Source organism: Arvicanthis niloticus, chromosome 5 (genome assembly GCF_011762505.2).
Source record: "Arvicanthis niloticus isolate mArvNil1 chromosome 5, mArvNil1.pat.X, whole genome shotgun sequence".
NCBI classification, from domain to species: Eukaryota; Metazoa; Chordata; class Mammalia; order Rodentia; family Muridae; genus Arvicanthis; species Arvicanthis niloticus.
This window is the reverse complement of record NC_047662.1, coordinates 20,697,335-20,714,609: the sequence shown is the minus strand read 5'-3', so window position 1 is coordinate 20,714,609 and position 17,275 is coordinate 20,697,335. Positions and strand designations below refer to the sequence as shown.

Below are 17,275 nucleotides of genomic sequence, written 5' to 3'. Positions count from 1 at the left end.
CCCAACGGCAATGGTAATTATCCCACCGGGCTTTGCTGGCAGCCACAGAGAGAGGCACCAAGACTCCCAAGCTTAGGCTTTTATTTGTGTTGAAGTGAGTCTCCTAAATCATCCTGGTAGGCTCAGAGCGGGGAGGTATGGGGCCTTCACAACACACTGAGGAGGAAGGAAGATGGGACCTCCTTAGGCAAGTCCTAGGCCACCAGAGGGACCTTTGAGAAAATCCTGCTGAGGGCAGGAGCTCTGTCCTCTATGGTTGGTTTTTTTAAGTGTAAGTGTGATCTGATTTAATCCACAGACTAGGAGATAACCTTTCCCTCAATCCCAGCTAATGAGAACAGGGGTCTGAGACTCCGCAAGGATAAGTCACTGGCCCAAAGCCAACCGGGCAGTCAGAATTCAAACCCAGGTCTGTTCATGCCCTAGCCACCCATCCCCCCTGCCGCCCCCACCGCACACCTTGCAAAGAGGTCTCTGGCCCTGTCCAGAGCACAGGGTGGCTTGTGGTTGCTGTGTGGAACACACACACTGTGTGGATCTGAAAGCACCCTTAATAGAAGCCAAAGCATGGAGGTCCAGGTCCCCTGGGTAGGAGTTGGTGTGCCAGGTTCTGTGTCTAGGGAGGAGGACATGGGTGATCCAAACTGGCCCATTAAGCAGCCTGTAAAAGGATGAGGGGGTGGGAAGTGAGCAGATGGGGAACAGGCAGGAGGCTGAGGTGGGGAACGTGGGGTTCTGGTTGATTGGGGTCTAGATGAATAAGGCCTAGAGTTGGAATCTAGGAGGCACCTAGAGAGGAAGGAAAGTGACTCCCAGGGACCCTGTCCTTCTGTGCCCCCTCTCTGTTGGTTCTTTAAGCAGGCTTGACTACTGTGGAAAAAGAGGCAGAGTCCAGCCGGGCAGCATGTGGGAACGTATAAGCTCTGTATGCCTGCACCGAGTATAGGTCTCTGTTCAAGGGCAGATAGATGGCAAAGGGGAGAGAACTTGTTTGTTGGCTGCGAGTTGAATGGCTGTGTGCTGGAGATACGTGCACATGTGTGCTGTGGTGCCTGTGTATTCCATAGTGGAGCATGTGGCTTGCCTGCCTGCTATGCCTCTGTGTGTTTGTGTCTCTTGGTGTGTGACCCCATGTGTGTGTGTTGCTGTGTGCTCCTGGCTGTGTTTGTCTAGGTGGAGTGGATGTCTCTGTATTTTTGTGCTGTGTGACATGGTGGGTCTTCGACTCTGTGAATGCCTGTCTGATGCCGCATGTGTTTGGCAGCGTGTGGGCCTGTAGACTGGTTTGGCCTAGTTTGGGGGTGACTCACAAGTAAGCGGGGAGAATCCCAGGACTTGTTGGGTTAGCTGAGATTTTTTCCCACACTCCCCCCACAGCCCCCTCAGTCTCCCCCTTCTTATACCCACACACCTTGCTTAGAGGTCACAGGTCAACTTGCCAACAAATCCACTTGTGGACTTGGAGAAGAGAGGGCTCTTGGAACAGGCACTTCTGTTTGCAGGGGTGGTAGCTAGGTTACTGGGGTGTGTCTCCAGACAAAGACAAAAATGGGGAGCTATAGGCAGGCACATTCCAACACACGTGAAAAACATTCTGGCCGTCCTGACTGTCTAGGGATGGGACAGGTGAATGTCAGGAGGCGACCTCCCTGTCCTTAGAAGTATGCAGGCAGAAGCTATGACCACATGCTTAAGGAATGAATGGCCATCAGGGAGTGTTGTCCTTGGGTTGGGCTGGGCTGAAAAAGGCCTGGAGCTGATTGCTGGGAAGTCATCAATAGACCGTGAGCCGACCACCTTCCTTCAGCTTCCCCTGAGGTGTTTCCCTGTGGCTTTGCTGAAGCCCATGGGACCTTCCAAACATCCGATCCCTTAGCTGCGGACTCCTGGGATATCAGCTTCATAAGAAAGCTAGCCTTGGGTGAGTCTGGCCAGGACTTGGCACTTCGCACCAAATAATTAGCACTGAGTAAATGAACAAGTGAACAGATCGCCTATAACCCAAGCTTTGTCGATTGCCATCAACGACAAACGATCTGGGAGGATGAAGATAGGGGACTCTGTGAGGAGGAGGGGACTTGTGTGGTGCTGAATAAGGGACAAAGTGGGGGATCCCAGGGGAGAGAACGAGGCTTCAGTGAGGGTGGGACGATCAGGCTGTTGTAAGGAGCTGAGTTTGGGCCTAGGGTGTCTATGTATGTCTGTTCTCAACACACCCTGGCTAGGGAAGTCTTGGGGGGTCATCCAGGACTCCCCAAACTCATTCACAGGCTGCCAGGGGCCCCACAGACTCTATCCTAGACACTGTGGTAGCCACCAGTGGTCCTGGAGTTGAGTCAGACATCTGTGGGCCTCAGGCCCTTTCATCTATGCCCCCTTATAAAACCTGAGTCACTGCTGGGTCACAGGACAGGTCAAAGTTCTAGTTTCTTCCAGTTTCTCAGGAAGGAGGGAGGTAGAGATGTGGGGAAGAGAATTAGGGCAGTGGGCCTATTTCTCACTCAGGGTGTAGCTGCTGAGGGCTGGCTCATCTCCGGACTGGAAGATGAGCCCAGGTTAAGTGAGCAGAATCTTTGGAGACCCTAGGTCTGAAAACATCCTCTCAGTGTCATGCTTGGGGACAAGTGGGTAAGAGTGGATTGCTCCTTACAGTCTCCTGTGGGCTCTTTTAAAGGTGAACCCCAGGGCTGGGAGCTACCCCAGTTGGTAAAGGGCTTGCCTAGCATGTATAAAGTTCTGGGTTACATTCCAGTGCTGGGAAAAGGAGGAGTGTGGCGTGCCTATCATCCAACCATTCTGAGGAAGTAGAGGCAAGAGAATCAGATGTTCAAGGTCATGGCTAGGGAGTGGACAAAGGTGGTCTGCAGTCAAGCCTGACTACTCCGTCTCCTCAGCCTACATTGTGGAAGGAGACAACCCACAAGCTGTCCTCATGTACATCGTGGGAAACACGCACACACGCACTCACGCATGCAGGCACGTGGTGCACAAGTTGGAGGCCACCATGGGCTACATAACTGCTATCAGGCCAGCCATCGTTACATAGTAAAATGCTATCTCAGAACATTTAAAAAGGGGTGGGGGGTGGCAGATATGGTGGTGCATGCCTTTAATCTCATCACTTGGGAGGCAGATGTGCGTAGGTCTCTGTGAGTTCCAGGTCTACATAGTAAGTTCCAGGATAGCCAGGGCTACATAATGAGACTCTCTCTAAAAGAATAAAAACAAACAAATATTTTAAAAAATTTATAGAGTAGTCATCAAACCAGAGACTCGGTTTACCACATAAATATGTAAACCTATATAAACATTTATATGAGGAGTTTGGAATGTGGCTAAGCTCTGAGGTTTGGGGCAGAGGTCTCCACTGCTAAGGTACGACTCTGAATAATATTTTGCATTCATCTGAACCTTTTAAATCTCATTGGCAAAATGAGAATGTTTGTTTATCATTTACTAATGAGTTATTCTTTTTAAAGCTTTATCATTTGAAGTATGTGTATCTGTATATGGTTATGTATGTGTATGTGTGTATCTGTACATGGTTATGTATGTGTGTATCTGTACATGGTTATGTATGTGTATGTGTGTATCTGTATATGGTTATGTGTGTGTGTATCTGTATATGCTTATGTATGTGTATATCTGTACATGGTTATGTATGTGTGTGTATCTGTACATGGTTATGTATGTGTGTGTATCTGTACATGGTTATGTATGTGTATGTGTGTATCTGTATATGGTTATGTATGTGTATGTATGTATCTGTATATGGTTATGTATGTATATGTATGTATCTGTATATGGTTATGTGTGTGTGTATCTGTATATGGTTATGTATGTGTGTATCTGTATATGGTTATGTATGTGTGTATCTGTATATGGTTATGTGCACGTGAGCACAGCTGCCCTGGGGGCCAGAGGCACCAGAGTCCCCAAAACTGGACTTATAGGTAGTTGGAAGCAGGCCAACATGGGCACTGGAGACGGAATTTCAATCTTCTCTAGGAGCAGCCTTACATTCTTAGCTACTGAACCATTTCTCTGGCTCATGATTTGTTCTTCATGATGTCTGGACTCCCTGGATTCAGGCTCAGTAAAACAATGCAAAGGGAAAGCATTTAGCCAGAAGACCCGGAGGGTGCTCTCAACACATGGCTGCTGTGTAGCTACCAAAACAGAAATTCCCAAACCCAGATTTCTGCTTTGGCGGGTGTTGTTCATTGCCCCCATTTAGTGAAGGAAGTAATAGAGACTCCAATGAGGGAGGGACACAAATGAGAAGACTGAGAAGATGACTCAGTCAGAGTGTCTGCATGCATGAAGTCCTGGGTTTGAGCCCCAGGACTGCAAAGAAATAAGATCCAGGGGTCTGGAGAGCAGGCTCAATGGTTAAGGACACTTACTGCTCTTAAAGAAGACCAAGGTTCAGTTTCCAGCACCCATTTGGTGCCTCAAAACTGTCTGTAACTTTCATTCCAGGAGATCTAAAATCTTCTTCTGACTTCTGTAGGCTCCTGAATGCATGAGGTGTACAACAGGCATATAGTCACACACACACACACACACACACACACACACACACACACACGTGGCACCATAGAGTGGCACATGTCTCTAATCCCAGCACCTCTCTGCCCCTCAATTTCTCCATCTATCCAGGGGGAAAGAATGGCTTCAGGGGAGAGAAATCTGAGGTGGCATGCGTTGTAAGGCTGACGGTATGTATAGGGTCCTCTGAGACCCATAGTGGTGCCCTGTCCCCTGCCTGCTTCCCATGTGTCTCAAGTGCACATTGGTCAATGTATAGCCACAGACCCCCAAGTGAACACTGGGAAGTTCATGAGCCAGGATTTTAGTTTGTAAAGCTAGTTTATGTTTCTCTCTCTCTCTCTCTCTCTCTCTCTCTCTCTCTCTCTCTCTCTCTCTTTCTCACTGGATCCTGACAAACCTCAAACCCCCATGAAGTGTGAACTTATTGTCCTCTAGGAGTCTACAGTTGAAGAAGTGACCTGTCCAAGGTCACCCGCTTGTGATAGAGACATGTCAGAGATCCAGTACTGCTTGGAGCCAAACATTGGAGCCAAACATTTTCTCTCAGCTTCTCTTTAAGGAAACCTTGAGAGGCAGAGTCAGAGGCAGGCAGATCTCTGTGAGTTCAAGGCCAGCCTGGTCTACAGAGTGAGTTCCAGGACAGCCAGGACTACACAGAAACCCTGTTCTTGAAAAAACAAAAACAAACAAAACAAAACAAAGACAAGAAATGTAAGAAACCTTGGAACAGAGATAGAATACAGTTCGGGAAGGGTTCTGTTTCCTGTTTCTTAGCCTCTGGGCCCCTGGGTAGAGACCCAGCCTTGCTCTATAAGCCAATGAGCCAGCTGCCCATCCTCTCTCTCTTTTCGGGCTCAGGTCTTAGCTTTCACCATTTGGGGACCTGGACAATGGGCAACACTTGGAGGTGGTGATGTGAGTCCGTCAGAGTTTCTGGCTCCGTTTTACAGATGTGGAAACAAAGACCAAAGGGTCACATGACTTGCTTGAGGTTACTCAGCCTGGTCTGTGCTTTAGGGACCCTTCCTTCTACTTCCTGGTGCTCATCTTTCTCCCTTTTTACGATCGGTAGGGAGCCAGTCCACAGGGTGACAAGGACATCTGGTGTTTTACTGGAGCCCAACATGGAAGAGACAGCTGGGTCGCCGGCCCGAGCTGAGGCCCGAGTGGTAAGTGCCACATTAACATGGTGCCAACGGCCTCCTGTCCAGGAAGAGAGCAGACACCGTTTTCACAAAGTGTCCCTGGTGTCAGGCACCAGGATGGAAGCTCCACAGGAAGATGTGTTCGAACATAGCTTCCGTCGAGAAGAAGTCAATGGCTTTGTTAAGAAGGAAGAAGAGACTGTCAATTGCCAGGGACATGGGGAGGAGCCTGGATCCATGAACTTCCAGAGCCATGGGCCCATCTTTTCCAAGAAATATATTCCACCCCCCAAGGAGAAAAGGCCAATGGTGAGGCTGCAGGAGGCTGCGGATTGGGGTGACGGTGGCCTCCAGGCTCCTAGAACCGACCCACCAGGCATGGGATCCATGGCTAGGACTGAGTTATTGGTGCCCTTGCCTGGGCCTCGTGAGCCAAGCCCGCATCCCAGTGTGGGCGTTACCAGTGGAGGTTCCAGGAATCGTGAGGAATGGCGTGTGACACGAACAGTGAGGACCACCACGACGACTGTGTTAGGAGGCCACGTGGACCGGCGAGTGAGCAGCTCTGTGAGTGTGGGGCCATCAATGTCAGGTGAGGCCCTGCCAAGGGGCCGCAATGTGACCCGAACAGTCCGGGCAGTGGTGGTGAGCCCCAGAGCTGAGGGCTCACCCAGCCGAAGCCAGGCCCTGGAAGTCCTGAGCAACCTTGTGCCCGCTGAGCGTATCCCCCCTGCCAGCCGAATCCCAAGACTCACTATGTTTACATCAAGGGGCTCAGGCACAGGTGGCACAGTGGGAACGACCCTGGGACAACTACTTGAGACCAGCACAACTGAGCTGAAGAATAACAGCTCAGCCCTGGCCCCAGTAGGCATCCCTGTGGTTGATCATCCTGCTCAGGACATAAGTACCCCGGTAGCCCACCCAGTTAAAGATCAAGGTGGAGTCACAGATGCCAAAACTGGGGAATCTTCAAGGCTTCAGGGAGCCTTCAGTCCTGTCCTGCTCCCCAGCCAGACTCCTCAGAGCCAAGTCCCAGCACCCTCTTCTCCCAAGCCCCAGACCTGTGCCTCCTCCCTGGTCCATTCTCCGGATCAGCCTGTGGTGCCCGTACACCTCAAAGCCCAGTCCACCCCTCATGTCCTGCCCGAAATGAAAGAGAAGTGTGCAGGGCTCCCTGTGGCCCCTGTCCTGCCCGTGGCAAAGGGCAAGGCTACAATGCCTGAACCACCTCCTAGTCCATCCTCTCCGAAGAGGAAAGCTGTCCCTAGCTCACAAAGCCTTTGTGCTCCACCTTCACCAAAGAATAAGTTTGTTCAGGGCCCCGAGAATGTGCCCAGTTCTGCTCTTACTCAAAAAGAGGTGTTTCCAGGCCCTAGTGTTCCTGCCCAGTCCCATTCCCCCAAAGAGGGTTTGCAAGTCTGTGGTGCTCCCGTCACCTCCTCCTCCAGACCAACTATGGTTGTTCCGGATGTGGAAGGAGGTCCTTCCATCAAGAAGGAGGTTGGTCAGGATCCTCAGAATAGCCCTCTCCATTCCCTTCCTTGCAAAAAGACTGTTGAAGGCCCCACAGCCCCTGCTCCCCTGCTCCCCAAACAGGACAAGGCTGTCCAAGATTCTCCAGAGAACTCTCTCTCATCACCTGCCCCAAAGGAAAGTTCCCAGATCCCTGCCGTGCCCCTTGCCCCATCTTCTTCAGAGGATAAGGAGTCACTCAGTCTAGAAGGCTCTCCTGCCCCAAAGCCAATGGGGGCAGAGGCCAGCATAGAGTTCCAACTCATCCCAGACTCCAGTGAGGGGAAGGGACCCTCAGAGCCATCTAGGGAGGAGGAGGAAGCAGCCTTAACCGCTGACCTGGAGATTTTCCTGGATACTTTGCGGAGCATGGAGCCCCCTGAGATCCTCCGAACTCACCGACTGCCCCGAGCTCCACGCTCCTCCTACCTGGCTATGTATGCCACGCTACCCGCCATTGAAGAGGATCAGCTGGGCCCATGTGTGCCAGGACCTGGTCCTCAGGAGAGACCTGTATTGGAAGAGGAGGAGGAGGAGGAGGAGGAGCTGGAGAACCCTTATCTCAGTGATGATGAGAAACTCCAGCGGAGGCAGGAGAAAGTGGGGCCCAGTCCCTCCCTGGATCCCCACCCACCCAAGCCTGCTAAGGTCACCTGCTCTCCCATGGAAATGATGAAGAAACTTGTAGCTGGACAAGGCCCGGAACCTCAGCCCAGCAGCCGGCCTACTTCCCGCCTGGGAGGCAGCCTTCTCTTTGGCAATCTGGTGCCAGCCAGCAAAGACGTCCCTGCCCTGGAACCACTAGGCACAAAACTTTCTGCTCTGCCTCCCCACGGAGCACCAGGAGTCAGGAAGGTGCCAGGACAGTTACCCTTGCTCTGCAGCGGAAGGCCACCTCCAGAGAAGCCAGCACCTATCCAGCCCCCGGAAGGGTGGGTAAGTGATCTCATAGGGGCAAGGGAAATACCTTGGTTGAAGAGAATGGTGTTGGGGGACCAGGTTCCTGGAGGCAGGGGGATTGAATCAGAGCTTAGTTGAACTTTGGGGTGCACAACATTGGGGCCTCAGTGTCCGTGATAGTATAGCCGAGTGTATAGACTCCAAATGGTTCGCTGCTTCTCACAGCCTGGGTGCTGGGAAAGGATGAGACCCTGGAGCTGGAAGCAATGGTGTAATCTCTGCTGTATCCTTGGGGTGGAGGCCAGTCAAGCGAGCAGTGTGGGGGAAGTGGTGACCCTATAAATTTCTAACTCTGTCTCTGTCTCAGAGCCCAACATCAAAGACCCAGGGCAAGCTGAACACTAGGCCTGGAAAGGTAAGTGCTTGGGGGCAAGTGGAGACTGGCAGAGGGCAGTGCTGGGGACAGGGCTTGAGGACACCTGCTATGCTTTCTCAGGTGATCCTCTTCTCAGAGCCTGGCTGCCAAGGCAGAGGCAGGGAAGTCTGGGGAGACACTGCAGATGCCTCAGCGTGGGCCCCTGTTGCCTCCATAAGGGTGATACGAGGCTGGTAAGTGGGGAGTGCCCAGGGAAAGGGTCCCTGGCTGTGAACCTGGGGTGAGGAAGGTAGTGATCTCTTCAAGAGTTCCATCAGGCTGGGCAGTGGTGGCGCACACCTTTAATCCCAGCACTTGGGAGGCAGAGGCAGGCGGATTTCTGAGTTCGAGGCCAGCCTGGTCTACAGAGTGAGTTCCAGGACAGCCAGGGCTACACAGAGAAAACCTGTCTCAAAAAACCAAAAAAAAAAAAAAAAAAAAAAAAAAAGAGTTCCATCAGACACACAGAGTCTGTGGGCTCAACCTCCTGCCCCGTGACCCTGGGGTTTCTGGGTCCACAGCTGGATACTGTACGAACAGCCAGAGTTCCGGGGCCAGAAGCTGTTGCTGCCTGAAGGAGATGTGGAACTCAGAGCCCTGGCATCTGCATGGTGTCTCCAAGGCATCGGCTCCCTGAGGAGGGCTGTGTGGGTGAGTGGGCAGCTGCTTAGAGTGATGCCTCTCAGGGTGCGGTGGGGCAGAGGTCAGAAGGGGTCAGAATGGAGTACCTCTAAGTTCCTGGCCACAGAGGCACTGTGCAGGCTGATGTGTGGGCGGGGCCTGTGCCCCTGGTAACCAAGCTGGAGAAGCATGAGCTGGTGCTAGATCAGAATCAGCTCAGAGTGGTAGGAATGGGCCAGAATCACCCACCACTCTGGGCAAGGTTCCATGGAGTTTACTTATTTATTTGTTCATATCTTCATAGATACTCCCCTGTCTCATGTTCTTAATTAAAATTTTATTATGTTTATTGGTATGTGTATATGTGTGTGTGTGCACATGTATGCTCGCACATGTCTCCGTGTGAATGAAGGCAGAGATCAGAGGACATTTTGTGAAGGTCACCTCTCTCCTTCCATGTGGGTCCTGGAGATCGAACCCCAATTGTCAGGCTGGGGAGGGGGCTAAGCCAGCTTGCCAACCCTACACACTTTTCATATCCACTATGTGCCAGGCTCAGGGCCAGGCAGCCAGGCATAGGTTTCCCTCCAGGATTCTCCTTTGGCTAGACTCTGAGGACACAGGAGGGCAATAGACCTGCCTGGAAGCTTAGGAGTCTCTACCGGCTTCCAGGAAGAAAACCTGTGGTGAGCCCTGAAGGAGAGCGATTTCTAGCCTAGAGATGGTTCAAATGTGAGACTAGCTCTTAGGTAAAAATAGACTAGTCTCAAATTCAAAATCCCCATGCCTCCACCTCCCAAGTGATGGCTGGGAGGGCGGATGTGAGCTACCACAGTTGTGATTTTTGAGAGATGGGTGTGCGGTGTGAAAAACCTACATGACATGCGTCTTTGTCTACATGACATGTAGACTTTGCGTCTGTAAGGTGAAAGGGCAGCATTTGTTTTCAGGGCACGAGTTTACAAACTACAGATGCTGAAGCTGACCAAAGGGTATCAGCCTCTAGAGAGAAGCACAACCATGCTAGAAACAAGACCCATCAGACCCTTGGAGGTTTGTTTGTGGGTTTCTATTTTCTTTTGTTTGAGACAAGACCCCACACTGAGCTCAGACTTAGCTAGAATTTACTATGTAGCCTGGGATGACCATGAGGTTGCGTCAAACCTCCTGCTTCAACTTCCCCAGTGTTGCTCACATCTGTGAGTCACCATGCCTGAGCACTTATTATTATTATTATTATTATTATTATTATTATTATTATTATTATTATATGCCTGGGGCACTTATTGTTGTTGTTGTTATTGAGACAAGATCTGATGTCAACCTAGGCTAGCCTCAGACTCACCATGTAGCCAAGGCTAGTCTTAAAATGTTGGTCCTCCTGCCTCCACCTCCTAGGTGCTGGGATTCCAGGCATTTGCCAGTGCACCCAGCTAGTTGGGTTTTTAGCGAGGTAAGCACCTGTTGTTCTCTCTCTGGTAAGGACAATGGAGTCCTAGAGCTGAGAGGCTAAGGCAGTTTTCAGAGGCGCTGCAGATACACACATGTTGGCGGGCAAGTCATTATGAGACACAGTAAACTCATCCCTGTGGAGGAGGGCATGAGGTACAAGAGACAAACAAGAGCTCTGAGGTTACACAGTACTTGGAATCACTTGATTCACTCAGCACTGAGTTGACACCTACTGTGTGCCAGGCCCGTGGGATGAGCTGGGTTGCAAAACTAAACAGAACTCTTCTCTGTCCTCCGCTGTATTGCTTGTAAGCTGTGTGACCTTGGGTAGTTTGCTTAACTTTGCTGAGCTTGACCTTCCTGGCTGTTTAATGATGGAGACCATCCTTAGAGGGACTAAATGGGGTCAGGTAGAATACGGCCTTAGCACGATGCAGATGGTTTATGATCATCTGAGTGAGGGAATGGAAGTAACCCTAAAGTGGAAGGAAAACCCAGAATGCAAAGGAAACCTGCTGCAGCTTGGGAGGCCGCCCAGGCACAGCTCGCCTGGGTATGGGCGTTGGGAGGAGGCAGCAGGGAGTGGGGCTCAGTTGGAGTGCTAGCCATATACTGGGTGAATTGTGATTTGGATCCCCCAGCACCCCACAAAACCAGGCACAGTGCCACACGCCTGTAACCTCAGCATTCAGGAGGTCCAAGCAGGGGAATTAAAAAGCTGAAGGTTGAGACTGATGAGGTGACTCAGCGACTTGTCACCAGCCCTGACAACCTGAGTTTGAGCTCCTGGACCCGCCTGGTGAAAGGAGAGGACTTGTTCCTGCCAGTTGTCCTCCAGACACATGCTGTGGTCTGCCTGTGCCCTGTGTGTGAGTTCAAGGTTCAGGGCTAGCCTGGACTATCTGAAACTCTTCCTTAAAAACTAAACTAACCAACCAAACAAACAAACCAACCACCCTGGAGCATGGGGTGTGGTAAGAGACTTTGCCTAGCAGTTGAGAGCATGGATTCTAGACACAGCACCCACACCAAACAGTAACAAAAAGCCAGTCTGGACCAAGATCAGAACTGTTCATCAAGGTGGAATCAGGAACTGGCTATCCATCTTGCACCACCACCCCCTCCCAAGAGTGAAAAGTTGGCTACCCAGGGCAGGGGAAGGCCTTGACACCACAGGTTGAGAACTTTAGTCTCGGGTTCCAGAAGTCCAGCAGGCACCTGTGAGGACTTCGGCCGGAGGTCAAGCTTGCTGGCCTTGTAGAGAGCACTCCTCCGGTTTCTAAGCAGACAACCAGCTGGGCTTTCCCAGAAGCCCCCAGGAACCCTGCCAGGCTGGTGAGGCAGGGAAGCAGGTGAGACAGAGAAGTCTTTAGCTTGTACTTGAATGGTTCCCCTTTCTCCTTTCACAGGACTACTGCATCCCGAGAATCAGCCTGTTCTCTGAGGAGGGCCTCGAGGGCAAGCCAGTGACACTAACGGGAGACTTGAAAGACTCTCAAGGTCTGGAGAGACCCCTACAGGTGGCATCTGCCACTGTTGATGCAGGACTGTGAGTCTGGCTATCCTGGAGTCCCCTTGACCTCCTCTGCACCATCACATGCTGGGGACACAGAGCAGACAAGACACCCAGTTCCCTTCCTCAAAGTCAATCTGAGGGCCTGGCTCAGTGGTGCAGACCTTTAATCACGGTTCTTGGGAAGAAAAGGCGCGCAGATTTCTGTGAGTTTTAGGCCAGCCAAGGCTACATAGTGAGATTTTATCTCAAACAGGAAAAGAAGAAACAAAAAGAAAAAATCTCAGTTTCCTAGCGGGGACAGGAAGGTAAACAAATAACAGCACCCAGAATGTTCTGGAATTGGGGGGAGGCAGTGACATGCACAGGGTTGCAGGAACATGCTAAAGTATCAAACCAACTGAAGATGGAGAGGATGATGGGTGAGCTGGGTGTAGTCACGAGGCCTTCCTGGAGGAGGAAATGCCTCAGCTGCGATGAGCTAGCTAAGAAGCTAAACCACAAGAGGACAGGAATGTTCTATTCAGACGTGGTCGGGCACATTCAGAGTGGCATGGTCTCAGTCTGTGTGTTTTAGTCAGTTCTGTAATTCTGATGTTAGAAGCCAGCCCTGACGTATTTATTAACTATATGACTGGGCGGGGAGGGGGGGGGGAGAGGGGAAGAGTCTATCTGGAAGAGAGAACAGCATGTGGTGAGAGGAATGAAAAAGCTGTATCTTCAAGAGTTTAGGCTCAGCCAGGTGACATGTCACATGCTTGTAATCCCAGCACTTGGGAGGTGGCCGCAGGAGGATTGCCAAGATTTCAAAGCCACCTTGGACTATGTCTCTAAACAAACAAATAAATAGATGAATAGATAAAATAAACAAAGAATAGAGCTTCCTCTGGGACTAGGAGTTACCCAGGGGTTGGTGCACACTTTTACCAGGTGTGAGCTCCTGGGCCCCGCCCTTAGAAGCAGACTACTTAAGATCCAGTACAAACAGTGACACTCCGAGGCACCAAGGAAGGAGGATGGTGGGCCTGTGTGTAGCTTGGCTTTCCTGTGGGGCTAAAGAGGGCTACTAGGGTTTGAGGCAGGTGTGTATGTGAGAAAGAACTCTTGACTGCTGTGTGTGATTGCAAGGGCCCAGCCACAGGAAAGGACACCAAGGACCATGGAGAGAGGATCTGGATGTCTTTTCTGCTTTCCCTGTGCAAGGACCCCTCAAAAGCCCTTCCTCCCCTCTAAGCTGTCCCACCATGCCAAGTCTATGTCCCAAGGAGTCCGGTGGCTTCTCTGTTTCTCCCCCAGGTGGCTGCTATACCCTAAACCATTCTTTGAAGACACGCCCTATATCCTGGAGCCCGGAGAGTACCCTACATTGGAGGCCTGGGGTACATCAGGCCCCACTGTGGGTTCACTAAAGCCTATGAGATTGGTAAGGAGCATGGGACACCCACAGGCTCCTCTGTCCCTAGTCCCATGTGGGGTGGCCCTGCATCTGTGAGCAGGAGATGGGGGAATACCACAGATGGGGTCCTTGGTGACTCACTGCCCCAGAGCTCCTACTGGGAACTGGACTGGGAACTGGACTGGGAACTGGACTGGAGGGTTAATCTGAGGTGTGGCATAGGGTGGATGGGAGGGAAAGGGGGAATAATGGGGCTGCAATTCTTGGGCGTCTTAGGATCAAGGAAAATCTAGATTTCCCAGCTGTATTTGTCTGTAGCCACCTCTGGACTAGCCTTTCCGCCATGTCTCCTTTGCAGGGCTGCCCAAGCGTGGAGAAGCCAGGGGAACCCAAGGTAAGTGGACAGACTTCAGATCAAAGGGTATTTAGTGTGTCTGAGTGGTAGTCACTGTGACCAGGACTGGAAATAGGGGCCTTGAGGGGCAGAGGGCACAGGGCCTAGGATGGCAGGCCTGATGTGTTCACTAGGCACTGGCTTTGGTGTGTGAATCCGGCCAGAGGTCAGGGCACACAGGCAGCAATGCTCAAAGGGAAGATGGGGCCTCCAGGTTGGTGTTATGTAAAGCCATTCCTAGAAAGCAGATTCAACATCTATCACCCCGGACACCCCTTTCATCCAGGCTGTGGTGTATGAGGGCCCAGGTTTTCAGGGGCAGAGCTGGGAAGTAAGTGGAGACATCTACAATCTTCAGCAGCCTGAGGACAGCCAGAGTCCCCAGCTGACCTCCGTGGGGTCCCTGCGAATTCTTGGGGGCTGGTGAGGATTTAAGGGATTTCTTTTGTCTGCCCTGTCCCTGAAGGTTTTTACCCTCGGAGGGTGGAGAGTGACTGGGGCTGTCTGGTAGAGTGTCCGTCTTACTCACAGGAGTCTTGGTCTATCTTTCCCCTAGCTGGGTAGGCTACGAGAAGGAGGGCTTCCGGGGCCACCAGTACCTGCTAGAAGAGGGCGAATATGCTAACTGGTCACACTGGGGAGGCTATGATGAGCTGCTGACCTCCCTGCGGGTCATCCGGACGGTGAGCAGGGGCAACTGGGCTGTTTGGTCACACCCCAAATTTCATAGCACAATTTGAGAGAAGAATTCGCACCCCTCGGCCTGTTCTCCCAGGCAGAATGTCCCAAGAGCTAGTCTCTCTCCCTCCTGTGACTTTTCCCCAGGATATTCCTCATACCTAACCCCTGGGGTGGGCGGCTTCCCTGAGGTCTGGGCACTCAAACGGGTTTACATCGGTATGGGAGAAACCTGACTGTCTCGGGGGCCCAGGACTTTGGAGACCCGGCCGTGGTGCTGTTTGAGGACATGGACTTCCAGGGGCACAGAGTGGAGGTGAGTTCCGCACTGCCGGACGTGGAGCTGGCGCAGCACGGACCCAGCACGCAAGCCATCCACGTGCTCAGCGGCGTGTGAGTAATCCCCGCCCCCGGCGCAGGGCGGGCCCAGGAGCCGTGCCGACCCCGCCCTCGCCGACCAATCGCATGCCCTCCCCGCAGGTGGGTGGCCTATGAGCACGTAGGCTTCTCCGGCGAACAGTACGTCCTGGAGAAGGGCGTGTACCGCAACTGCGACGATTGGGGCTCCGGCAATTGCGCCCTTGGCTCCCTTCAGCCAGTTGTGCAGGTAGGTAACTGAGAGATGGGCGTGGCCTTAGGGGGCAGAGCATTGGGCGGGGCCAGGTGGCTAGCCCAGGCTGCTTAGTTAAGGTAGGACCAGGGAGGCCTTGTCCAGGAGGGATGGAGGTGGGAGGGTGGGCGGGATATTGAGGGAGGGAACTAGGGGCGCGATAGGCCGGCCAAGGCGGCGGGTGGGGCTAGCAGTGCCCCGCAGTGGGGCGGGGCGAGGAGCTTGGAGATATTAGGGGCGGAGCCTCCAGGAGGGGGCGGAGTTTGTAGATGCTAGCCCGCGGGATAGCCACCACGGTTTTGAATCTTAGTCGCTGCGGGTAGAGGCTGGCCCCCTCCTTCAGTCACAGCGCTGATCTCTTCCTTCAGGTGGGGGAGAGCGATCTTCACTTTGTCTCGAAGGTAAGGAGGCGGCTGCACGGAGATCTGGTGGGATCTTCACAGCCTTCGTGGCAAAACTTTCCTTGGCCTTTACCCCTGCCCTTCTCCTCACCATTCCCTCTAACCTCTTCACCTCTCTGTCTCCAGATTCAGCTTTTCTCTGGCCCCAACTTCCTGGGGGACCATATTTCCTTTGAGGATGACCAAGCCTCTCTGCCTGCTTCCTTCCATCCCCAGTCATGCCGGGTCCACGGTGGCAGGTAAGCAGGTGGATCGTGGATCGGCTAGAGCCCAGAGTGCTGGGAGAGGCGAGGGAAGGGGGCAAGGGACACACCTTTCACATGATTTCCTTTCTTAAGATTAACTGTTATGTCCTGAGTCATAGAATAAGATTTGAATGTGAAATGTAACTCTGGAGATATTAGATAGTATTGTATAGAAAACCCCAAGAGATGTGCACATGACCGTAATCTCAGCACTGGGGAGGGAGAGGCAGGAAGACCAATTTAAAGCTTAGTTACATAGAAAGTTTAAGGCCTGCATGAGACTCTGTCTTAACAAGTCTTGTTCCATTTATAACTGTGCTTTGAAGAAATCCGAGGCTGGTGAGACAATAAGGAAGGGGACAATTGCAGTGCAAGTAAGTGCGAGGGCCTGAGTTCCGTCCCAGGATCTCACAAAGGAAGGAGAGGATCAGTTCTGAAACTCCTTTGTCATTCACATTTGCACACTGGAGTACGCATGCGGGGGGTGGGGGGGGCGGGGAGGGAGAGGGAGAAGGAGAGAGAGAGAGAAAAGGAGAGAGAGAATTTTAAAGAATTCTGACCCCCTACCAATATTTTAGAAACATTCAGACTGTACCGATGTCTGCTCGGTGGACAAGAGCACTTGCTGGTTTTCGAAGAGGACCCAAGTTTGATTCCCAGAACCCTTGCCAGGCAACTCACAACCAACTCTAATGCTAGCTCCAGCTACTCCCTGTGAGTCTACCGGAGCCATCTGCATTCAGGTCACTGCACTGGCTATAGGTCCACACAGGCTAGACACTCATAGAAATAAAATATGTTGTTGTTTGTTTTAAATCTAAAACTAGCCAGTCGGTGGTGGCACACAACTTTGATCCCAGCACTCAGGAGGCAGAGGCAAGTGGTTCTCTGCGAGTGTAAGACTAGCCTGGTCTACAGAATGAGTTCCCAGACAGCCAGGGCTACACAGAAAGAAACCCTGTTTCGAAAAACAAGATAAAACAAAATCTAAAAGCAGTTTTAAAATCTTTAAAAAGAAAGAACTTTTCTTAGAGCAGGTGCCTGTATTACAGGAAGCCTTGGGTTCCATCCCCAGCATTGGGGATGTTGGAGGGGGGGAAGCCATAGACAAGATCTCCACAACCACACAGGCACAGGTCAGTAGCTACATACACACACCCTACCCATATCCAGCGAACTCAGTTGCTGCTCTCAGAGCCCAATGAAAGTCAGAAGTCGCCTTGTTTGACTTGATTCTGTTCTGCCCATGAATCGTCTTCTCTTCCTTCTTCTCTACTGTATATTTGCTTGAAGGAACCTAATAATTTTACCTGTACATTTCCCATCTTCTATCTTTCTACTTTTACTTGATTACTTCCTGGTGTCTCCCCCCACCTTTTATCTGCCACAACTGGTAGCTAAATTGAGGGATTTGATGAAGTTGTCTGATTTTGTTG

General features: G+C 51.8%; 1 protein-coding gene across 2 annotated transcripts in view; it reads left to right on the top strand.

Annotated features, from left to right (window-relative positions):
• The window catches only part of Crybg2 (crystallin beta-gamma domain containing 2), a 31,807-nt gene that overhangs the window by 5,521 nt on the left and 9,011 nt on the right, over nucleotides 1-17,275 (top strand). The window contains exons 1-14 of one of the 2 annotated variants that reach the window (XM_076934010.1): nucleotides 4,680-4,721; nucleotides 5,627-8,150; nucleotides 8,482-8,529; nucleotides 8,611-8,723; nucleotides 9,051-9,180; nucleotides 12,012-12,151; nucleotides 13,412-13,538; nucleotides 13,870-13,905; nucleotides 14,192-14,328; nucleotides 14,462-14,588; nucleotides 14,837-14,976; nucleotides 15,064-15,190; nucleotides 15,562-15,594; nucleotides 15,721-15,833. In XM_076934010.1, the coding sequence (XP_076790125.1) occupies nucleotides 5,679-8,150; nucleotides 8,482-8,529; nucleotides 8,611-8,723; nucleotides 9,051-9,180; nucleotides 12,012-12,151; nucleotides 13,412-13,538; nucleotides 13,870-13,905; nucleotides 14,192-14,328; nucleotides 14,462-14,588; nucleotides 14,837-14,976; nucleotides 15,064-15,190; nucleotides 15,562-15,594; nucleotides 15,721-15,833 (3,743 nt within the window). In that variant the 5' untranslated portion in view covers nucleotides 4,680-4,721; nucleotides 5,627-5,678. Of the gene's footprint in view, nucleotides 1-4,679; nucleotides 4,722-5,626; nucleotides 8,151-8,481; nucleotides 8,530-8,610; nucleotides 8,724-9,050; nucleotides 9,181-12,011; nucleotides 12,152-13,411; nucleotides 13,539-13,869; nucleotides 13,906-14,191; nucleotides 14,329-14,461; nucleotides 14,589-14,836; nucleotides 14,977-15,063; nucleotides 15,191-15,561; nucleotides 15,595-15,720; nucleotides 15,834-17,275 lie in introns of those variants that run through there. The other variant, XM_034501590.2, reaches the window with a different exon arrangement.